Source organism: Eptatretus burgeri, chromosome 7, assembly GCF_056783735.1.
Source record: "Eptatretus burgeri isolate ZD-2024b chromosome 7, Ebu_testis_v1, whole genome shotgun sequence".
Lineage (NCBI taxonomy): Eukaryota > Metazoa > Chordata > Myxini > Myxiniformes > Myxinidae > Eptatretus > Eptatretus burgeri.
Genome location: NC_140967.1, coordinates 64,074,230 through 64,099,189, shown reverse-complemented (window position 1 = coordinate 64,099,189; position 24,960 = coordinate 64,074,230). Strand labels below are relative to the sequence as shown.

The 24,960-nt window shown below is 42.5% G+C and overlaps 1 protein-coding gene and 1 pseudogene across 6 annotated transcripts in view; one reads left to right on the top strand and one right to left on the bottom strand.

Annotated features, from left to right (window-relative positions):
- Positions 1-24,960, top strand: part of DOCK9 (dedicator of cytokinesis 9) — a 216,509-nt gene that overhangs the window by 138,205 nt on the left and 53,344 nt on the right. For 4 of the 6 annotated variants that reach the window (XM_085888824.1, XM_085888822.1, XM_085888823.1 and 1 more), the window contains exons 34-40: positions 537-652; positions 942-1,091; positions 10,585-10,699; positions 11,394-11,460; positions 13,822-13,869; positions 23,084-23,235; positions 23,365-23,480. In XM_085888824.1, the coding sequence (XP_085744950.1) occupies positions 537-652; positions 942-1,091; positions 10,585-10,699; positions 11,394-11,460; positions 13,822-13,869; positions 23,084-23,235; positions 23,365-23,480 (764 nt within the window). The remainder of the gene's footprint in view (positions 1-536; positions 653-941; positions 1,092-10,584; positions 10,700-11,393; positions 11,461-13,821; positions 13,870-23,083; positions 23,236-23,364; positions 23,481-24,960) is intronic. The other 2 variants (XM_085888827.1, XM_085888825.1) reach the window with 1 other exon arrangement.
- Positions 1,901-7,292, bottom strand: LOC147023418 (uncharacterized; annotated as a pseudogene).

Below are 24,960 nucleotides of genomic sequence, written 5' to 3'. Positions count from 1 at the left end.
ACTAATAGAATAAGGTTCACTATAAGCTTAGTTTGAAGTAAATCAGATCATTTTTGACGAAGTTATGAGCGAAAAACGATTTTGATCTTTTCGTGACCTTAACCTTGACCTTTGATCCAATTGGACCCAAAAGTTAATGGGGTCGTCCAAGGTGCATTGCCCACCTGTAGATTAAATTTGATAGTGTTTTCTAAAGCCGTTTTGCCGTAAAGTTGCTAACAGACAGACAGACAAACAGACAAACCGGACGATTACAATATCCCGCTCCCTCTCTCCGGGGGGGGGGGGGGGGGGATAAAAAAACGATTACCAGACATCTTGGAAAGTGATGGGGGAGTGTCTTGGAGTTAGTACAGTAAATGATCTGAGCTAGGACGCAGACTTTAAGTACAAGCCCTGAGATGAACAGCGAAAATGCTACGATGGTCTGAGTGCAAGCCTGATGGTTTTATTAGTGGTGAAGGAATAACATTTTAGGAACACGTTTGTGGGTCAAGTGTTTGTCAAGAAAGTATCTTGTCTGTCTTTGTTTGCAGCGATACCAGCTTTTGGCCTAGTGAGGCACGCAGACTCACGTGGTTCTCTCATCAGTGTGGATTCCACAGCAAGTCTACCCGAGCGCTACCAAGACAAGGGCGGGTCTCTCGACAAGGTAGGAATCTTTTAGCCGTATAGGCGGTGCATCTCTTCTACACCACACCACGACCCATCCATCTCCTTCCTTCAACTCAGGTGTTCGTTTATCGGAGGGGTTTTTCCTCTCTTTTCATTGTCAAAGCTGGAAAATAGACCATGCATTGGTTTTCAGGTTGATCGTGCATCGCCGTGCCAACTTTACCAGTATAATTGCTTGAACACAAACCACTCATCATTGTGTGGTTAGTTTAGATATACACACGCACTTGGGAGCATCCTCGCATGCTCAAACTGTCTCCACACAGTGGGCATGGCGTGCAGGTGCACTCCACTCCTCTCATGAGTGCGACTCCACGGACAAGTCCTGGGTGCCCCCTTTCCACCGCAGCCACGCTACCATGGACTTCTCTCTGCTATCACCGGACAGGCCTTTAACTTACCCGTGCACAGACTCGGTCATTAGCGCTTATTTTTTGGCCTGTCTTCCACTCTCCCCCTGCCCCTTGCTCCCTTCTACCCTCAATTTACTTCTCTTTGTTTATCCTGTTGACTTCAACATTGCAATTGATTACTTTTTTATTTTTATTTTTTCAATAAATATTTTCATTCCTCATCTGTTTTTCATTCTTTACATGTTTATTCATTTTTTGATACAAATATTCCTTGGATTTTTTTCATTCTTTCCTTTTTTTTCCTTCCTTCCTTTTCCTTCCTACCTTTTTCTATCTTTTCCATTTTTGTCTTCATTTATTTGTTTTCCATTTTAGTTTTCTACCATCCCCTCTGTTAAAAATTGCTTCTTTTGCCTTGATTTTTCAGACCATCAGCATGGCGATGTTTTGAATGGGAGCACCGCTGTGCACAATTCCTCTTCCAGTTTGCCTTTTCCCTCTCTCTCTCTCTCTCTCTCTCTCTCTCTCTCTCTCTCTCTCTCTCTCTCTCTCTCTCTCTCTCTCTCTCTCTCTCTCTCTCTCTCTCTCTCTCTCTCTCTCTGCTACTGCAATCTTTCTTTTAGGACTCATTTACTTTCTCATTCCAGACTTTCTACTTAGTAGTGTATCAAGGAAAAATGCCGTTCGGGGTGAGATGTCAAATTGCCACCCCCTCATAACTCATATGCTGAATTAAACACAAAGCCTAATGAGAAAACTTTATTACAAATCAAATTAAGTACAGTACATTTGCAAGTAAATAGTTACACCTTTGTTTTCGACCTTTCTAAATCGTCATTGGCCTACTAAGCGTTCAGTTGTGAATGTGTGGTTCATATCTTCCGAGCCTTCAGTGAGGCGAACTCATCTATCACAGCTTCAAAGTCAATTGACTCGGCGAGTTCACGCTCAATGGAGAGGATGGCCAGATTACTGAGCCTCGAGTGGCTCAATGTGGATCTGACGTTGGTCTTTATCAGTTTCATTTTGGAGAAGCTCCTCTCACATGCTGCAATGCTCACACACATGGTGAGAAACACCCTCGGTATGATGAGAAGGTTTGGGAAAGATTCCTCAAATCCCATACTGTAGCAGCATCGCAAACCTGTTGTACATTTTGTGATACAAGCACCAAATTTGGCACAAATGTACATTAATATGTTGCGAACATTTTCAGATATTGGGCCACTTGAAATTCTCTCTTTATGTCCGCCATATTGGATTTCAAATGGCCGCCACTTGAAATCTACATTTGCTATTATCTCTGGACGTAATGCAGCTATTGACTTCATTCTGGTATCTAAATGTATGTTTTTGGGGGCAAGGAATCCAATGGTACCATTTTCAACTTAATATTATCTATCACAGTCTGTTATATAATTTTATTTGGAAATTATCTAGGCAAATATTGGATTCAACACAATACTTTGAAAAGAATGTCTTAGTTCTGTAAATGTCTTAGGTATAATACTGACATGCTACATGGTCTAGTATTTGAGGCTATGTGTACTGGTATCTGAGGCTAGGTATATACCAGTACTGAAGATACATGTACATTAACAGTGTCATGTTAACAAGTTCAGCATTGCCACAAGTACATGTATGTTGTTGACTCATCGTCATGTGCAGTCCCCTTCACACACACAGAGGGCTGTGCACTGAAGGGCAGCCTTTTTGCACTTGCAGCGCCTCACACACCCTTTCTTGCACTTGCAAGAAACCAGCTCAATGCAGCTGTGAGCTGCCTCAGTTAGCCTGGTCCAGTAAGGTGTGCACTGTCCTTCTCCAGTCCTTGACCAACCCCAGTTGGTTGGTGGAGGGAGCTCTGGTGCTGGCAGCAGTATCTGACCCCACACATGTCCACCTTGATACACTGCCCTCTTGACATGTTCCTCCAGAGCTGCCTTCGTTGGAGGGATGAGCTGCACATTGTTCTTCCTTGCGAAGAGTTTCCTCCTGGCCTTGTCAATGTCTGTGCATTTGCTGGGTCGATCATACAACAGGATCACGAACCTCTCGATGATGCGCATTGCATCGTCTGGTATGTCACGAGGTGCAGAGGACAGCAGCAGCAGCGCCTCAGTGAGTTCTGGCAGTACCGTCCAGACTGCCCACGCAGTCTTCTTGCCATGTCTATGAAAACTAGACACAGTGTCACATACAGTTAGAGCGTGGAACATTGGCAGTGCACGAGCCTTCTCTCGTCCCAATCCAGCTGCTATTTCGTGTGCTGCTAGGTATCGGAAACTCTGGCCTGTTCCGAATGCCAGCCATAGTTTGTCTTCTTGTTGCAACTCCTGTGCCAGGGACACTGCCAGCACCACAACATCGGTGTCTACAGTCCGGATGAGTATTGCATGGTGTCCATGCTGGACTGCATGAGATGCATGCAGCAACATCCGACTGTCAGCTTCTTCATGGTTACATGGGGTGAGTAAGGTCAGATCTGGCAGTAGTAGCTTGCTGAGCATTGCCTCTCCATCAGTAATGACGAGTTCCTTGTCCTCCTGGTCAAACCATTCCATGAGAACTGCTGAGAGGAACCTGAACAGCTCGGTCTTGTTGCTGTCCACTCATAGGAAGTTCTGCCAGTTTCCTGGTATGGCTGCGGCAGCCACCACACGTCTCCGCACACCTTGTCCCCGCTTTGCACATGTACTACCTTTCAGTGAATCACCAAGGTAAGTATCCCAGACCAGATCCAGGCGTGACACTGTTTGCAGCTTCGTGGACATATATGGGATGAAGATCTGTTGTGCATACTCTTCAAAGGTCTTTGATGCAGCCGGCTTCAGCATCTGGACGATAGCTGCTCCATCAAGCACAATACAGGTCGTGACAGGAGTCTCTGTCTTTGTGTCGGAGACTTCTTCCAAGCATGTGAGGAGATCACTCTTGGTACCAGTGCAGAGGCTTCCACCATCAGACAATGCAGGAGGACATGCCTGATTCTCGTGACAAAAGAACTCCTCAAGGTTTCCATCCCTCGTCTGGCAGCCAATGTACAGGCGTGCGAAGAGTTCACGGTCATTCTTGATGGAGGCGAGCTGTTGCTGACCTATGCTCTGGCTTCTTGGAGTGGAAGTGCTGAACACCTTCAGCTTGTTACAAGGAATGGGTGCGTCCACTGCCTTTGTTCTGTCCAACAGACACTCTCTGATGAAAGCCTCGAACTGCTCTTGGCCAATCCTCTTGGCATTCATCACGGTCTCCACAGCAGCAGGATCTGTGATCTCCTTTGTGTCCAGTTTGACTACATCCTGACTCTCCTCCTCGAATGGGTTGCCCATCTCCTCTATGACACCGACGAGAGAGCGAACATCTTTCACAAATGAGGCCTGTACACTTGGCGTCTGATCATGATGACGTGTGTCTGCTGTTTGCCGTCTCCAGTGTTGGTTCCCATCCTGGAATTCTTCGATCACCCTGGCAACTTCTGGTCCCGCAACCATCCAGCAGCGTAGGGCACTAGGGTTGTCAGTGAGCCCAACTGCTCCACCGTCTCCTTTGATGCAGGCATTATTCTGCTCATGTGCCTGGTCAATTGGGATTGAAGAGAACACCCTCTGTGTTTTCTGAACGGTGAAGTGGCTTTCCCTGAATTTCCTGGCTACATCTGGGTGTTTGATGGTGAGTTCGGCCATGTCCTTCAGGTGCACTGGTATCCACCTAGCATAGTGGGTGTGATCCAGTGCATGGAACCAGGGGACCAGCTCTGTCAGAGCATCGAGGTACATCATTAACGATCCCTGCCTGAGAGAATGCACATACACTAGAACCAACAGTTCTAGTTCCAGCACGGTTGCCCAGTAGTGAAACTGGGGGATGTCTTCTCCTCTCTGGAAACACCAGTCTTCAAACTCCGGAAGGTCCTCTGCATCCCTATTTTTTCCCAGACAGTAGTGGTTGTTGGCATGGTGTTGCAGGATGTACAGTGCTGCTGCAGTCACTTGATGTGCTCTTCTTGTGCGCAAGACATGGGATGCTCGCAGGAATGAGTCTGCTGTCCCTGCTGTCACAATCTCGGCTTGCACAAGTGCTTGCACCCAACCACTCCCTTTCAGCCAGTCCCCCAGTGTCCTCAGTGCCGCCATCTCAATGTGGAGGCCACCAAACATCACCACTATCTGGTCTTCACCATAGCTCTCTGGCCACTCCACTGTATCTGCTTGGCCAAAGCAAACAGTGGCTGATCAACGGTGACCACTGGTGTCTGTCCAGGATTCAGGTGTTCCACAGCATTCTTCACGACGTCCATTGAGTGCCGATCATGGCCACTGTGTGGGCACTCTCCAGGAAGAGTGGAAGCAACAACGTGGGGCAGATGACTCGAGCATCTGGTGGCTGTCGGCTGGCATGAAATGCAGCCCAAGATGTGTTGTCATTGTCCACTGCAACAGTGTTGTCTTCCAGGACTCGCTTTGCATTGCCTAACCATTGGTATTCTTCATCAGTCTGCTGTTTGAAGTCTCCTCTGGTCAATGACGCCACTTTAGCAGCTGGGACAGGCAACTTCTTGATGCTGCTAGTGACAGGGGGTACATCAGTGTCGTCGTGTGGCAAGTGGGCGACTGTCTTGGACCGTGCATCCCCAGATCCTCCAACAATGACGATACTCCGATCCATTCCTTCACCAGTATAAGAAGGATGTTGTATGAGGGAGATAGCGGTACCATGGAAGGAGTCCATTGATGTTGTTGCACTGGGGTTGTGATCTATGTTGTCTACAGCGGCAGTTGCAAACACTTTGCCACCCATCTTCGGAGGGCAGACCACTCGTTCTCTGTGAAATTGTTGGCAGACACTGTTGCCCATCTGTGCTGAGAGCTGGAGCACTCTATCATAGGAGATGCTCAGGCCAAGGTGTGACAGTCTCTCGACCAATTCCTTCTTGCGTGTATGAGCATGCAGCATCATCCCTATGTATATTGGAAGTGGGGTCTCCTGTGCAACACTGTGTCTGACACTGGTGGATGATGTGGTGCCACGTGTTCGCTTGTGTTTGATGCTGTTGAACTTCAGTATCTGAGCTGTGGCAATTGCTGCAGGGTTAGTGTCTGCCATCTGTTCCTTGATGCTGGGTCCCTCTAGGATCATACTGACTAGGGCAAGCAGCAACGGTGGCACAGATTCTTCTTGACATACTTCAGGGAATCCTGTGAAGGGCTTGGCTTCTCCAAACATTTGACGGCAAACAATCTATGCAGCATGGGCAAGATGGACTGCATCACCATCACTGTCCAGCTCACAGGCTTTGGCAAGAGCAGCACCGACATCTCCAAATGCCATCAGGATGTCTCTCCCCTCGGTGTGTGCCCGCATGTCAGGAAACTGAGCCAACAGTCTCTGTTTCAGTCGTGTGGAGTGGACTCTCGTGTCGAGCTGGACTCCTAGCTGTTCCATTCTGGACTGATAGAGCTGGACAAGGTCAGCCAATCTGAATACTGGTGCCGTCTCCTCATCTTGTCTGGTTTCTTCAATGTAGAGGACGAGTTCAGCGAAGACAACTGCCGACATTGCTCGCTCTTGTTTTGTGTCCTGTGATCCTGTTGACTGGGCCTTTCGTGTGCGATTGTAAAGTCCTATCAAGCACCGTGGGTGATACTGGGCGTCCAACGCTATCATGTCCTCACCACTGAGAAGGCCCAGCAGTTCTGTATCACCAAGAAGGGTTGCTCAGGCACGCACCCGTTTGTCCATTTGGAATGTTGCAGCTTTCCGAAGACTGTCAGCCCCAGCAGGTTGTTCACAGAAGAAACAATTTTCTGGGACCTTCTTCTCTGTACTCGATGAGCGTGAATGTAACCTGGTGCGTTTGCATGCAGCTTGTTCCTCATCGCTCTCACATTCTTTCTTGAGTGCTCTCCTTTGTGCTCTCTGCAGTTTGGTGTTGTTGTACTGGAGCCTGCATGTCTGATGATATTTTGCACCATGTGCAACCATCGCATCTTCAATGCCATGACCATCATCAAGTCTTTCCAGGTGAAATGATCCTGGAAGCTCTCCAAGTTCACTGAATTTGACCAAGTTCTCTGCGAGTGAATTGTACCCACTCCCAATGTCTTTTCTCTTTGACTGGTCAGGTTTGGTCAGTGTCTCCATCTTGTCCTCTTGACATATAAGGCATAACTTCCAGTCAGTTGTGGTGAGGTGCTGTGATGTTGATGATGAAGTTTGCTCAACATCAGCTAGTCTGAAGCTCTTGGACATGATGGAACTGTCTTTTGAATCTGCAACGATACAATGATATAATGTTAACATTTTGTTATATATATAATAGAGGGGTTTCCTCTGCCATACTAATGGAGAGGAGGATAATTCCTCTATATCGTAGAGCATTTAGCTTGGCACACTTCGGGAATTAGTTTTGTGAGATTATGCCGGAATTAAATTTTCACCCATACCGGAGGCAAGAAGAGAAATAAAATCACATGAGATTCTTTAGTTAAAAAATATTCCCAAATTTATTGAATATTTACAAAACATTTGAATTCATAAATTCTTACAATATTTACACAGCCAAGATTTAAATATAAATCAGTCTAAACTCTTATTAGGTTGGACAGTACATTTTCCAGACATACCCCGTTCTTTTAATTACAGCCTTCGTGTTAAATTCAGAACATGTCAAAACTGTCAGTGTGGAATACACACTTCACTCAAAATACTACTTTTTATAAAACATTTCTAATTTAAAGCCTTATAGTAAGAATTTCAGATAAACCCCAAAAAAGTAAGACCAGGTTGGCTATTAGACAACCTGCCTCTGTCGTGCCCACCAGACAAGTGGTTTTAGCCAGCACACATGTGTATCAGGTAAGCTTGTGCTGAGTACATCATACCTGAACAACTCAGTGAGGCAGAACACAGCAGTGCACACCAGGGTGACCCCTTCAGTGCATAAACCAATTAACCTGTCCACTGCAGGGCATATAGAAATGAAGTTATTTTCTGCATATAATAATAATACAAGTTCAGTTCTATATAACAATTTCTGTTATCAACACTACCACTACAACTACCACTACTACAAGCTTTGTCTGGAATTTTGTGGACGAACAGACAAACAGACATACAGACAAGCTGAGATCAAAACATTACCTCCTTCCACCATTGAGTGTAGAGGTAAACATCATGGAAATTATATCATGCCCTAGATTTAATTCATGCTTACCCGTGTATTTGCTTCACTGGTTCACAAGGTCTTTTGCATACATGTAATTCAGACTCTTGTCTTCATTGCTGACCACACAATGTTGTCTAGCTGAGCCCAGATTGTATGTAATTAACTCATTTATGTGGAGTCACAAGGTGATTTAAACACAGCCACACACAAAGAACACAGTTGATGTGGGTCAACACACATGCAGCCTCTCTACTCTTTTATTTGGGTCAGGGCTGTGATTAAAGACATGTAGTGGAGTCATGTTTGTAAACTTTGTTAAAGACATGCTACAATGCATTGTTAAGGAAACAAGACAGATGGAAGCCTATACAAGAAATTTCTGTACTCTAGAAACACAAAATATGGGTTCAAGGGTCTAGGAAAAGGGGACTATGCATGTTTGGTATTTATTGACAATATGAATGTAATGTTACATAAAATATGCATATGAAAAACACAAATGAATGGGTCACTTTGTTTCCTAATGGGATATGAATTTATATTTTAGACTGCCAGTATATAAGCTTGTATGAGTTGTTACTACTGATTTAGTATAGTTTTTTTAAATTTATATTTACAGAACTACGACATTCTTTTCAAAGTATTGTGTTGAATCCAATATTTGCCTCGATAATTTCCAAATGAAATTATATAACAGACTGTGATAGATAATATTAAGTTGAAAATGGTACCATTGGATTCCTTGCCCCCAAAAACATACATTTAGATAACAGAATCAAGTCAATAGCTGCATTACGTCCAGAGATAATAGCAAATGTAGATTTCAAGTGGCGGCCATTTTGAAATCCAATATGGCGGACATAAAGAGAGAATTTCAAGTGGCCCAATATCTGAAAATGTTCGCAACATATTAATGTACATTTGTGCCAAATTTGGTGCTTGTATCACAAAATGCACAATTCTTTTGAATATTTGGGCTAAGCCGCCCCACTACCACTTCACAACATATTGAAGGATTTCATATGCCTTCCAGTCCACCATTTCCTTCCCAATGGTTTCCTCATACATTTTTATGTATCGACGATGACTAATCTCCCTCTGTAACTCACTGGTGATGACAGCGTCGTACGTCTCTGTAAGATGATGTATTTTCATGACAATGTCACTATCGTTGGATAGGTCCATCAGGTAACAGTGACATGAGAAACCCAAATTTAATGTTCATGTCACTTATCTGATGGGTGGGTGAGTCGGGTCGTTTCCTCATGCAGTCGATGCACGATTTCATATTGCTCCCGTTTAATATACCTGTATGTTCTGCAAAATAATATAATCCACGAGTCTGTCTGAAGCTAGTCTGTCTGCAGCTCTGTCCACTGTCGGCACAGTGCATGTCAGCAGTTCCGTGTCTGCACTTAATGGAAGATTATTGTGCGTAATTTCAGATTTAGGGCGAGTTTTCAAGGCTGAATAGTGTTAAAATAAAGAATGGTTGCCCGTCATTCTGACAGACTTTTCTGCTGGTGTACATGGACTTATGGATAGTGTGCAGAGATATGGACGTCACTGTTCACCCGGTCTTGGTCAAACCGTGAAGATTGGATGGAGCAGTTGATGAGTGTAAGCAAACACATGCTTACCAATAACACTTGCCTTCCCAGCACAGGAATGAGATGCGAACTGGAATGAGCTACAAACACAGGAATGAGATGCCAACACAGGAATGAGATGCCAACACAGGAATGAGATGCCAACGGCGAACTGGAATGAGACATGAACACAGGAATGAGACTCAAACACAGGAATGAGACGCGAATGGCAAACTGGAATGAGCTACAAACACAGGAATGAGATGCTATCACAGGAATGAGACACAAATGGTGAACTGGAATGAGTTACAAACACAGGAATAAGACACAAACGGCAAACTGGAATGAGCTACAACCACAGAAATGAGACGCAAACGGTGAACTGGAATGAGCTACAACCACAAATGAGACGCAAACGGCCAACTGGAATGAGCCATGAACACAGGAATGAGACTCAAACACAGGAATGAGATGGGAATGGTGAACTGGAATGAGCTACGAACACAGGAATGAGACGTGAATGGCGAACTGGAATGAGACGCAAATGCCTTGCTGCCTCTTCTTTGAATTGGTTTCTCTCTCTTGAATCCTGCATGTCTATGCCTCAGCTTGGTTGCCTTTCCGCTTTGCTTTGTCTCAATCCAGCTGGCTATATGCCTGCTTTGTGCTGTCAGATGTATATATATATATATATATATATATATATATATATATATATATATATATATATATATATATATATATATATATATATTAGATAGAAGTGGAAATTGCTCAATATTGCTTTTGGCCATGTTTGCAGGAGCCACGCAGTGCATCCCTTGGTGGGTCAATGCTTCGTTTTGACAAGCTGGACCACGGAGAGATCCGTAGCCTTCTGATCTGCTTCCTGCACATAATGAAGAGTGTCTCCGAAGGTATCCTTTTGATTAGTTCATTCTTCTGTAACTCCCCCACTCACCTTCCCAAGTGTTTCATTCTTCCCAGATAGATTTGATCAATAACAGTTGTGATTATGATCTCAATAAATGAGGCCCCGTGAAGAGGAGTGATGTAAGCAACAGTTTTTAAATGATATGATATGATGATAGGCTCGGATGATAGGGTAAGGGTTAAAATAGTGCTATATGGCATTAACTCCAAAATGGCCGATGTGTCCCTTACATCACTCCTCGCGGTGCCTCAAATACACCTTGTGACACATTGCTTTGATAGAAAATGTATTATCTGTGAAATATGAATGACTCATGCTGAGGTCCAGAACAAACTCATGTTGATTATCTAGTGCCCTCCTCCTTGCATCCACCTGTGTCCTTCTTGATCCGTTTCTTTGCCGCCCTAATCATGGCCTGTCCTTGCACCTTAACCTGTCTGCGCATCCTTCCTCACTACCTGTCTGTGCATCCTTCCTCACGACCTGTCTGTGCATCCTTCCTCACTACCTGTCTGCGTATCCTTCCTCACTACCTGTCTGCACATCCTTCCTCACTACCTGTCTGCGCATCCTTCCTCACTACCTGCCTTCATGTCTTTCCTGATCGGTACCTGCATGCATGTCCTTCCTCACTACCTTTCTGTATTTCTCTCATTCTGTTGTGCCCATCTCAACAGATGCCCTTCTCTCATATTGGAACAAGGCTTCTACTCAGGAACTTCTAGATTTCTTCACCATCCTAGAGTGAGTTTAAATTAGCATAAGAAAGTTGGCTAGATAGAGGGAAATTAAGAATCATGTACAGTATTTTTTGTGAACACAATTTTGGGGGAATTTGATATACGGTAACTGCCTGAAGATATCCTGAAATATTTTACATTAATAACAACACATCAACAACAATTAACAGTAAAACCTGAACTAATGATTCATAATTTGGGGAAGCACTTGTTTCAGATTACACAAAACTGTTATTGCAGCAAATTGTTATATTGTAAACAAATAGGTGCACAAAATATACAAAAAGATAATTGGCAAGTAATTACACGATAGAGGTGGCAATAAATAGTAGATAAATAATTGGTATAAATAAAGAGTAGCCTAAATAAATGCAATAACTGCAGTTTGAGTAACACACTGAGACGTGAACTATGAGACGAACCTGGGATTGATAATTACCACATTTATCATGTGCGTCCAGTCTGCTAGCATTACTTGGTGAACATTAATGATCCCACAGTTTCTTTCATGAAGAGTATAGGGGAGTTATCACCAGCACCCTGAACAAGTTCCAAATTCCTGCCTGGACTCTGGGTAGCAAGTGGCTTGCTCGTCATGGTAGTTCCTTAACACCAGGTTGCACTGCTTCCTATGTCAGAGTATTGTTGCTGTCTGAGTTGCAGCTTCTGCCCAGTGATCAAATTTACCATGTGGTCAGCATGTTTCATGTGAACGACGTTTTTTTTCGATTTGAAGTTCAACCAACACACAATACTGTTGTCTCCAAGACATGCTTCTGAAAAGCTTTCATTTGATTGAAAAAATTTTGTATACGCAATGGAATATACCGATGGTGGACGTGTGAGTTTGTCCATTGTTCCATCTGTAATCAGTTCCACCTTTCAAAACCATGTGGAAAGTTTTGCATGCATTGCTTCAAATATCCAATGAGATTCTATATCACTCCTACTTTAAAGTCAATTCGAATTGGAGATGTTTACTTCATCATCTACAGCTCTGTTCTTCATTGTACGGCCCGCGAGTCACTGGCGGCCCCTGGTGGCGTAAAGTGTGGCCCCTGCCATGCGGCCGATATTAATACACAAATGTGAAAATATCCCATCATAATCCACCATACATGCTATCAAATTGACCCAATGGTTTCAAATGAGTGTTGCAACGTGAAGCATAAAAGTAACAACAGCATCAGTAGATGTCAGAATACAAACAATTATGCTTACAGCCCGGTTAACCACAATGAAGAGGAGTTTGTGGAAGCGGGGTTATTGTTAAGTGCATGTTGCGTGTCATCCTTTGCGGAGGTCCTGTCGGGACTTGTGCTTCAAGTCCTTTGGAGTGACCAATTTGGATATCAGTGTGATTATTGATATTCCTATTGAATCTTCCTTGTCATCATTATCAATAATAAACCTGTTAATTATTATGAGTATGAGGGCACGGCATCGGCCTGCCAATAACAGGACAAACCCACGAAGTACTTAAGACCATCGTAATAGGCAGAAAAAAATGCTCCCATATGCAGCGGTTCATTTTTGCTCGCCTGGACATTTGGAACAATTTTTAGCTCACCTGGATTTTTTTAGCTCGTCTAATGCGATCGAGCAGTGTCCATAGGTAAGTCAGTGAGTCAGTAAGTGAGTCAGTCAGTCGGTCTGTAAACACTACAGTTAATATTGCTTGAACCAAACACATGATTTTAATGAAACTTGGCCAAAAGATTAATATCTGATGCCGAATGAAGGTATGTTGACCACATCAAAATCTGTGCTCAATAACGGGTTTAAATCAGGCCTTCAACGCTAAAAAAAACTCCTGCCCTAACTTACAGCAGCACAGCCATACCCTCAGCCAAAAACATGACCTGTAACCTGTAAAAGCATGACCTGTAAACATGTATCACTGTAATCAACATTGAGAGAGCTTCCATTCAACCAATCACGTGACCAGATTCTCCGCCTGAACAAAATTTCGATATTTTATGACGTCATTGACTGTTGCTCCTGATCCAGGTGAGTTTCAGGACCTGTGGTCGTATTTTGTTGTGGAGCAACAGCTCGTGGCTACATCGTGGTTTTAATATTTGTACACATGACAGTACATTGATTCGCATTAAAATATATGGTATTACTTTCCCGCCATGCTCAAATCAATATTGACTGAAATAAAAAAAGAAAAGAAAAACATTTGGATTGAAGAGTTTGAAATACGCATGCACGGAAATTCGGTACAAGTGCATATCTGTGTCATGTCTGTCCATTTTCCTTAATAATTTCAATTTAATTGTTATTTAAATGTTCATCATTGTCAGTGTGCACAAAGGTAAGCAATCGAAGGTAAAGGTTTTCCTTGTATGTGTTTCTGCAGAGTTTGCATCCACCAGTTTAAGTACATGGGGAAACGCTATATTGCAAGGTAAGCACGTATTCACATAGTTTTGTCTTTGATCATTTGGTTCAGGTTTACACCAAACAGCAGGGAGGGCGAGTGTTTATCATCTCTCCATCAAAGTTCTAACAGTTATATTTTTTGGGTAGGAATGACCTCCTACCAATATTGTGATGTTACCCATTGTTTGAGTCTTTATCGCTGAGGCCTGAGCTGGAGAGACAAAGAGCATTGTTAAGCCTTAGCTGGAACAATGTGTAATTTTAAAGTAGCTTGAAGCACCTAATCATTTTGGGGGTAAAGTACATTCCTATTTATCATAATGGGATGTAATTCTGTCACAGTTGTACTTCAAACGAATGAAATACCATGTACATGATTAAGTATGGAAGCCTTTGTGACAGTTTTTATGATGAAGAGCCAGAATGTACTTAACCTAGCCTATTTTATCATTGCCAAAAACATGACTTCCAATGGGATCAGGAAACTCACCCACTGAATGGAAATAAATAAATAAATAGATAAATAATTACAATAATTTGTGACTGACTGAAAACTACATGGAAAATGATTCACCAGATTCGATGGCCTAATGGTGAAAGCGTCCACTCTGAGTGTGTGAGGTCGGCGATTTGAACCCCTTCTTTGCTGGATGCTCAACTTTTAAAAAGGCTGGAGCATGGCTCAATAACCATAGGTTGGCGACCATTGCGCACGTTTTGCTCAGTCTAATCGCCTTCTCCTGTATTGAAGTTCCTTGTGAGGAAACTCATCTTTATATTTATATATGTGAGTCTTGCTTACACAGGACCATTCTTTATGGTTGCAGTAGAAAACCTTTTGACTCCACCTCGTGCATGAGAATTTTTTTTTAAACAAACATAATAAGACAAAGTTATTGGATCACTCAAGTCAAAATCTTGCTTTTTGGAATCTTCCACAGTCACTTTGATAAGCAATCGCTCATTCATGGTGTCTACTATATACTAACTAGCAAATACCACCCGTCGCTTCTTGATGGGAATACTGAGGGGGGAAGGGGAGAGAGGAGGGAGGGGGAGGAGGGTGAGGAGAGGAGGGGGAGCAAGGAGGGAGGGAAAGTGAAAGGGGTTTGAGGAAGAGAAGGCAAAGAGAGGTGAGAGGAAGTGAAGGCAGATATGTGGGGGAGCGTTAAATACGATTCATACTCTCATCAAAATGCTTCTGCATAGAATAACAGTGTAGATTGAAACAAAATAGTCAGAAATCCATTTTCTACCGGTCATACGATAAATACCACCCGAAGACATAAAACCCGGGCATGTCCGGAGACAAACTCCCGTCCCGACATAAATAGTGCCCGGACATGTTCGGAGACAAACACATATTGGGAGACAAACCCTGCCAGGACACGTCCGAAGACGAGCACCGCCGGAAGCGCATCCGGAGAGAAACACCCGTCCAGACATAACCATCCGGATATGTCGAGAGAGAGAGAGAGAGAGAGAGAGAGAGAGAGAGAGAGAGAGAGAGAGAGAGAGAGAGAGGTGGTGAGAGTGAGAGAGGTGTGGGAAGAGGGTGCTGCGCTGTATTAAGAGAGGGGGGAGCAAGGATGGGGACAAAGAGAGAGAGAGAGAGAGAGAGAGAGAGAGAGAGAGAGAGAGAGAGAGAGAGAGAGAGAGAGAGAGAGAGAGAGAGAGAGAGAGAGAGAGAGAGAGATATAGAGGGAGAGGGAGAGAGAGATATAGAGGGAGAGGGAGAGAGAGAGAGGGAGAGGGAGAGGGAGAGAGAGAGAGAGAGAGAGAGAGAGAGAGAGAGAGAGAGAGAGAGAGAGAGAGAGAGAGAGAGGTGGTGAGAGTGAGAGAGGTGTGGGAAGAGGGTGCTGCGCTGTATTAAGAGAGGGGGAGCAAGGATGGGGACAAAGAGAGAGGGAGAGGGAGAGGGAGAGAGAGAGAGACACACAGAGAGACACAGAGAGACACAGAGAGACAGAGAGAGAGAGAGAGAGAGAGAGAGAGAGAGAGAGAGAGAGAGAGAGAGAGAGGTGGTGAGTGAGAGAGGTGTGGGAAGAGGGTGCTGCGCTGTATTAAGAGAGGGGGGAGCAAGGATGGGGACAAAGAGAGAGGGAGAGGGAGAGGGAGAGAGAGAGACACACAGAGACACACAGAGAGACACAGAGAGACACAGAGAGACAGAGAGAGAGAGAGAGAGAGAGAGAGAGAGAGAGAGAGAGAGAGAGAGAGAGAGAGAGAGAGAGAGAGAGAGAGAGAGAGGTGGTGAGAGTGAGAGAGGTGTGGGAAGAGGGTGCTGCGCTGTATTAAGAGAGGGGGGAGCAAGGATGGGGAGAGAGAGAGAGAGAGAGAGAGAGAGAGAGAGAGAGAGAGAGAGAGAGAGAGAGAGAGAGAGAGAGAGAGAGAGAGAGAGAGAGAGAGAGAGAGAGAGAGAGAGAGAGAGAGAGAGAGAGAGAGAGAGAGACAGAGAGAGAGAGAGAGAGAGAGAGAGAGAGAGAGAGAGAGAGAGAGAGAGAGAGAGAGAGAGAGAGAGAGAGAGAGAGAGAGAGAGAGAGAGAGAGAGAGAGAGAGAGAGAGAGAGAGAGAGAGAGAGAGAGAGAGAGAGAGAGAGAGAGAGAGAGAGAGAGAGAGAGAGAGAGAGAGAGAGAGAGAGAGAGAGAGAGAGAGAGAGAGAGACACACAGAGAGACACAGAGAGACACAGAGAGACACAGAGAGACACAGAGAGACACCGAGAGAGAGAGAGAGAGAAAAAAAAAAGAGAGAGAGACAGAGAGAGAGACAGAGAGAGAGAGAGAGAGAGAGAGAGAGAGAGAGGTGGTGAGAGTGAGAGAGGTGTGGGAAGAGGGTGCTGCGCTGTATTAAGAGAGGGGGGCGCAAAGATGGGGACAAAGAGCCAGGGAGAGAGAGAGAGGGAGAGAGAGAGACAGAGAGACAGAGAGACAGAGAGACAGAGAGACAGAGAGACAGAGAGACAGAGAGACAGAGAGACAGAGAGACAGAGAATGAATAGGGGAGTTGTCAAAGAGAATATGTTATGCTTTATGAAACACACACACACACACACACACACACACACACACACACACACACACACACACACACACACACACACACACACACACACACACACACACACACACACACACACACACACACACTTGGCTCAGTAATTTTGGAAACGCTGTTAGCCATTAATTAACCCAAAATTAATTTTAATTAACCAACCCATTTTAATTAACCCAAATACCCAATATTTAGTCTTGTACTTCCTTGGAGTTTTGTTCGTATTCATGCAAAGGTTCACGCTGCTGGGTTTCATGGTTTTGGAGTTATGGAGGGGAGACACTGACACACACACACACACACACACACACACACACACACACACACACACACACACACACACACACACACACACACACACACACACACACACTGACAATTATTAGTATAAGAAGATACAAATTTAACTGTCATCCCGGTGTTTCACATGCAGGGTGATTCATCAATGAGTATATCATCCCTCGGATGAATGTTAATCTGAGTGTCCCGTCTGCCAGCATTAGTTGGTGGACATTAAATATCCCACGGTATCCTGCACAAAGAGTAGGTGAGCTATTGTGGGCACCCTGGCCAAATTTCAAATTCCTGCCCTTAACCTCAGTCAAATGTCAGACCAGCTGGTTCGTGAAAGACTTGGGCCAAGCTTCGTTCGGCCAACCCCATGATAACATGGGAATAATTGTGGTTGTTGAAGAAGAGAAAAGATCTATTAGCCCTCTAAAGTGCAAGGCCATCCAACATGCTTTCATTGACAAAGGTTCTGTTTCCAGGACAAGATGAGGTCCACCCCCACCCTTTTTCACCTTGATATTAAAAAGGCATTGGCAGGGTATTTTAAAGTCCTTCATCCTTCAAGTAAACCTAAACATTGGCAATTAATGAACAACATTAACATTTCGTTTTGCACAAATCTGGAGAGGTTTCTGATACAGTATGCTATATTGATTGTGTACCATTGTGAAATTTGAGTTTGATTCCAAGACCCCTTTTTCTTTATTTTAAAAAAACAATCACATATAATTTCAAATCCCAGTCCAAATAATGAGTCCCTATTTTTTACACAAGTGATGATGATGTGTGTAGATCGAATTACTTTTGATTTGTAAATGTACATTTTGTTGAGCTTTTTTCCCCTACACTGACTTTGATTCACAAGGGCATCCAAAGTTGATTTTTAGGTTCTCAGGTCTATGCGGGTCATTTTGTCCCTTTTTTATTTATTCATTTGTTTAAAATATCATCCGATGCAAACACAGGCCTATTGGTGAGCATCTGTCTGCCTGGCGGAGAGCACTCCGATTGAGGACTGGTGATAACGCTACATAATCTCGTGACTTTGACGTTATGTCTCGCATCTCACTCGCATGGCGGTCGTTCGCTATGATCGTCACAAGGGCTCTATTGGCCATTTGTGGGTCTAGTTTTAAAGTTTTCTTTGCGACATCAGCTTTGATTTTGGTGTGATCAAATTATTTTGTACGTCATTATTTAGCTCCCTTATGCGGGGCTAAAAAAATTCAAAATCGGGGAGATAAATCCGGGAATATCTGTTGGTAAATTATTTGAAGACCTTTGAAAGGGAGGGCTGGATCAAATTATATAATGTCATTTTTCCCCCAGGAAGGATTTACAGGAGCAGCTGCTTCAATGGATGAATGAGATTTTCCAAAATCTGTTCAACGACTAACTGTGTGTTGATTTCTTTAAAAGTTGAACAACTGTGAATTCCATTTAATATAATTCCATTTCAGTTTTTGTGTGCGTTGAAACAAAGGGTTTGTTTTACTTGAAGTACTATTTTGTTGTTTCCTTAATTCTAACACGTTTATATGTAATTGCTGAATTGCCCTTTTCTAACCCCCTCATCAACAATCCTGATGGAAAAAAAAAGTCTGGTTACCTGGTGAGTTTTTGTATTTTCAAAATGTTCCTGAGAACCTAAATATCAACTGTTGATGACCTCATGGAGTTTTTCTTTTTACTTAGTGTACAGACAGGACAAGAATATTATAACACTTTCGGTAATCTAACAAAGGACTTTGGATTCAAGCATTTGCCTTTGAGAGTTTGAGGCAAGTGCTGTGACATGACCTAGCTTCACCCGTGCTAACATGGTACTCATTACCTTGCTAACCGCCTGTACCTGTCTTTGTCCTGTGCTACCTGACACCGAGATAATCTCACAAAATCGAACCCCGTTCGGTAAGGGTCACTCACTCTGTCCTCATTCCTCGCTGCTTTATCAGCTCCGCTGTCTCTTTCACCTTTTTCCCTTGCACTGTCCTTTCCTTCTTATGCATATCTATTACACCAATATTACTGCTTTTTGCTTCCTCATCAATTTTGTTTCCTTCCTTTGTAGAAGTCTTTGAACATAAGGTGAAGTTGTGCATTCAAATAAAAACATCTCGACTCTGCAAATGTAATTTTGACATGGCCCCAAACATGACAAAGTGTTATACATCCTTTTATCCCTTTCCTTTACACGTATTCCTTCACAACTCTCGTCTAATACCGCCACCTACGTGTAAATAATTTTTGGATGGTTCGTTTTCATCTTAATTGCTTCTTTCGTAAAGTTAATTTTGAGGAAACCAATATAATTGATTTCCTGAGTGGACGATGAGTGTTATGACTGCCTTGCACTGTTGTACATGATGCCCAATCCGTTAAAGTTGATTACAAACAAGTGAAATGTAAACCTCAGCAGGTCATCCCAACAGACTAATTCTAGCTTAACCAACACATCTGCTGACAATAGTCTAAAAAATTTTTTTTTTTTTTAAAGATGCTGAATATGCTACATGCTTGATCTTGTCATGAATGGCCTTGTAGTCAGCACTTTCAGCCACATTGAACAAACTTGAATTTGATCGTAGCTGCCAAGATTGTCCTGGATGGTAAACAAACAAGTCTTCTTCTTTTTTTATTATCCCAATAATAAACAAACAATTTTTTTTAATTGTATTCTCCGTGTGACTCCCGAATACCCAAAAAGTTATTTGAAGATTTGTTTAAAGTCTCCTCAGCATTTAAAATAGCTCCCTTTGATGCGAGTCCACAGTTTTCTCAGATCAATACTGAAAGATCATCGACCCTTGCATCGTCACTTGACTGTGAGTGAAGGAAGAGTGTAGGGGGGTCGTGTCTCTTAGCTTTGAGAGTGGATATATGTTATGTACAGGGTGGTCTGTATGTCAGGCCGTGATCTCTCGGTGAAGTTCAAAGTCATCTCACAATTCAAAATGCTCCCAGTTGATGGTACCGTATTTTCACGCAAATAACCCACTGGATATACGTTAAATTAGTTCCAAAAATTCTAACTGTGGGGTATATTCATGTACAGGTTATACGGTATTTCTCCGAACGGCGTGTGACTTAACCACAGGAGGCAAAGTGAAATGATAAAATAGATTCAAAAAGAGGCATTTTTGTTTTGCAAATTTAATTTAATTTGCATATATATATATATATATATATATATATATATATATATATATATATATATATATATATATATATATATAATTCCATGACGGTAAGTCATCTTCCGTGAAGCCGACAAAGTCCTCATCTTCTGTGTCACTGTGAAACAGCTGAAGCAGCTCGGAGTCGGCAAGTGTGGATCTGTCGCAATCCATGTCGTCATCACTCTCATCCTCTTCTCCAGAAATCATCCCACTTTCAGTTTGAATTTGGCCATGAAACGTTTGCGTTTCCTCTTGTACTGACAGCAGGGATGTGTTCAGTTACTAAGCAGCTCGCTAGTATTTGGTAATCTCGCCGCTCCTCATCCACGGTTTTGAATGGAGTGCTTTATTGAGTGCTTAAGTCATTTGGAAAGAGCTCTACAAGAAACTTGGTAACTGAACACACCCTGACATTGTACGGCAGGGACTTGTTATGGGATGGACCATTTTGTGGAATGATGTAAAATTAAACAGCCAGCAAATTTTTATGCATTTCTAATGGATGAGCAGCCTGGTTTCCTGTTGCATCGGTACTGGGAACCATGTTGGTTTTTAACACACTGTTACAGTAACCCTTAATTCGTAAATCTATATTAATACAGTAAACCTTTCTCAAGAAATTGGTTATTTCCCACAAGAGCCATTAGTTGGCCTTTGATGATAACAGCCGCGTCGGGGCGATATGGAGATTGCGTATATCTTGGTCATTTGGACAGGAAAGCTGGTTTGCGGGTTATACTCCTGTGCGGGTTATTTGCATGACAATACGGTACTGCCAAAAAAATTCAATTGTTACCAAGTATCAAGTTTCCATGCCAGTACTAGTTGGTCAAGTGGTAGCCATGTTGAGGTGACATGTAAAAACGAATGTCAGAGTTGAGTTGTGCATTCTTTTCTGGGTATTTCAGCACCAATGTTGTGCTGGACTGTCGGTTGACTAACTGTAGCACACCTGTTGCTCTGCGCAATTAGTGTCAGCCTCCTTTGACCTCTTTCATCATTGAGCCATTTTTGACCACTGGCCTGCCATGAATGTCAGAGTTGAATGACATTTTCAGCCTGATATAATCAACTTTATGAAAAGTTTAAACAACTGATTTCAGCCATTATAAGTGATTCCTATAGCAAACAAAGTAAAAACGTACGCTCAAATTATAATCATGACTTACAGTTTTAGAAAGAAAACCATGGACAATGCAATATGGTGTCACTATTATATACAAAGTGTTTGAAGCAATACATTCGTTTTGTGATTCCAGAATAAGCAGATGTACAAGTCTTTGTCAGATTTCTCTTTTCTTCCCTCAATATTGTATGGTCAATGTGTGGTTGATTGATAAAGTTATTATTATGTGTATATATATATATATATATATATATATATATATATATATATATATATATATATATATATATATATATATATATATATATATATATATATATATATATATATATATCTGCTTGCTGTAACTGTCAGGATGAGAGTAAGTGGGGTTGTTTAGCGATGATTTCGTTTTTAAATGACTGAATATTTTATGTTAACTATTATTTAACTTCATCACTTCACCGATATGTTACTCCTTATTCATGAGCCTTATTCACTTCTGCTTCATGCGCATGCATGCCGATATCCCTTTCCCACCACCTCCCTCATCTCCCCTTTAGGTGCTGCAATTGGTGTGCTTGCTTTGCCTCCTCACTGCCCTGTGACCTTTGCACTTTCCTTTCTTGCCTCACTTCTCAGAGGCTCTTAAAAATGAAACCTCTGTTACGCTCTCCCAGTAGGTGCTATTTTGGAATGGCTTTTTCATCCAGATGTAATGAAGCCAATTGCAGACTTCACAACCAAAACTGGCACTTAATTCAACACGAAGTTGCTTAAAGTTATTTCGTAATTTTGAAACTTCCATGAGCAGATGATGAGTTTATTAATCTCTGTCCATCCAAGTTGGGTTTAGGTGAAAGTTTTCACGTGCATTTGATTCTTTCATGATCACAATTATTGCGACCTTATTCTGATTGGTTTAAAAAAAAAAAATTCAAGTCATAATAAGGATACAGGAATTGTAGTCAATTTTATCTTGAAGTTCAGGCTGTGCAAATTTGAGGGCCTCAAGGTTTATGACCTTGATGTAAGTCACCAAAGATGTCCCATTGTTTCTGTAACACTGAGCAGCTGTTCGTTCCCTAATTGCAGCCTTTTGTGCCATTTTAATCTCGATTGTGTCTCCGTGGGTGAAAAATGGCTGCAGTTTGGGAATGAAAAGAGCATTACATTCCCAGCATACCTGTGTGTCATTCTGTAGACCAAGTCAATTTTCTATAATGAGGGATGTGTGAACAAAGATATTTTTCTTATTTCTTTCTGTTGCATTGATTTTGAAATGCTGTGAATTCTGTCGATGTAGAAAATACATTTTTTTTAATTTTACTTAAATTAGTTTTTTAAATGAGTTAAATGAGGACTTAATTTTAAATGAGCAAATGTAATTTCCCATGAGCATGAGCAAACCCAACATTTTGCAATTATTTTCTCGCCAACATACTTATCATCTTTCCCTTTTATCCATTCTATATATTTATTTTCATCAAATCTGTCTCTGACTTATGTCTTGTTATTTAATTTTCTCTGGTCATAAGTTTGACGTGCTTTTTAATTGTCTTTCTTCATTCCCAACCCTCGCACCACCTCTTCTCATTGACTGCACGGCAGGGGTCCAGAAAGCCAAAGCCCCGTGCGTGGCCATGCAGACCGCAAATCACAGACCTTACCCACCGTGCGTAACCCTAGGTCAAGCCTAATGCACGCGAGGTTGGTACATCTGGGCAGCCTGGACAACAGTGCTGCATCCTCTCTGAACCACAGTGAGAGCTCAACATTATCTTCCATCTTTGAATCCAATTGATAGAACCACAGATTTATGTTTTTTTCTTTTGTTGAAGCTTGCTTTTCCATACTTAATTAGGAATCATCATTCAAACCTCTCCCTGCAGGCTCCAGCCATTCAGAAGCCGAGTTATCCCAGCAAACATTGCTTGAGGCCAACATGGCGACTGAAGTTTGCCTTATTGTGCTGGATTGTCTCGCTTGCTTCACACACAGCTTCAAGGTTGTCCCCTTCTTTTTTTCCTTTTCTCTGCCTTCAGCTATTAATATTACATTTTGCTAATCGTTTCGATTGCTTTATTTCTGCCAAGTTAACAAAGTCATGCAATGATGTATCCATACTTTTTTTCAGTCACGGCAGAAACTACAATACACAAGCGAGTCAAAACTTTTCCTTGACCATGAAGGAATAATCGTGTGACAGTCAAACTTGGTAGATGTGTGGCAATCTTTGAGAAGTATTCCAATGAAATAAAAGTATTGTTTCGTCTTTATAGGAGGTTGCAGTGATTAACATGCTGCAAGGAAAGTGTCACTATATCTGTGATGCTTGCTTTTCCATACTGGTAGCCATGGAGGTGCTATTAAAACTGGAAAGACCTGAAATGTCCGATATCTTTCATGGAAAGAAACCATGGCAAATGAACAATATGATGTAGGCACTTTATAGTGGTGGTGCCCCCTCGTATGATGTTGTGAAACATTGGTGCATACATTTTAAGTATGGTCTGTTGAGCATTTATGACGAACTTCAGAGTAGACACCCTGCAAGTGCTCAGAATGAGAAAATGGTGGCAAAAACGTGGGGAAAATGATTGTGTTTGTGAATGCTCTTGGTATCAGTCGCAGGTCAGTGTGTAACCTTCTTCATAACCAACTGGATATGAACAAAGTGGGAACACGATGGGTTCCTTGCCTGCATTAACCTCAACAGAAGGTTAACAGAGTTCAGAGTTGCTCTGAACTGAAACAACCAGATGATTAAAAAAGAAAAATTCATGGGTCAAGTCACTGTGGACAAAGCCTGAGAATACCACTTTGACCCAGTGACGAAACAGACCAGAATGAAATATTAACATCCATATTCTCCCCAATTCAAAGAAAGCCAAGCATAACCCTCATCAGGCAAAGTGATTCTCTCATTTTTCTGTGACTCTGGAAGCATTTTCATGACTGGTTATCTCCAACATGGAAAACTATCAGCAGATGATATTCATGCTCTGATGAGAATTAAAAAAAATACATGCACGAATTAAGTGCAAATGACATGGGTTGTTCATGCAAATCACATTGGTTGTTCACAAAGAGGATGTGATGCATTCACACCAATGCTCCACGCCCAATATGTCTATTGTAGCAGTGAGGTGTGCAAAGGATTGTGGTATAATATAATTTCCTGACTTTTCTCCATCAGACTCTCTCTCTCCCTCTCCCTCTCCCTCTCCCTCTCCCTCTCCCTCTCCCTCTCTCTCTCGTTCCGTATTTCTGTGGAAGGTGAATTAGGACCTCTGAAGAAGAGGTCGAATCTTGGTTTTGACTGAAAATCATTATTTTACGGTCGAATCCTTGTTTGATAGCCAAAATTATGGCCGATATTCCAATGACTTCAGGAAAGTCACCCTTGAATGGGAATTGTGCCATTGGCTGGAAAGTACATGGAAGAGTACTAACATCACTGCTGAGTTTACCTGGTGCAGGACTAT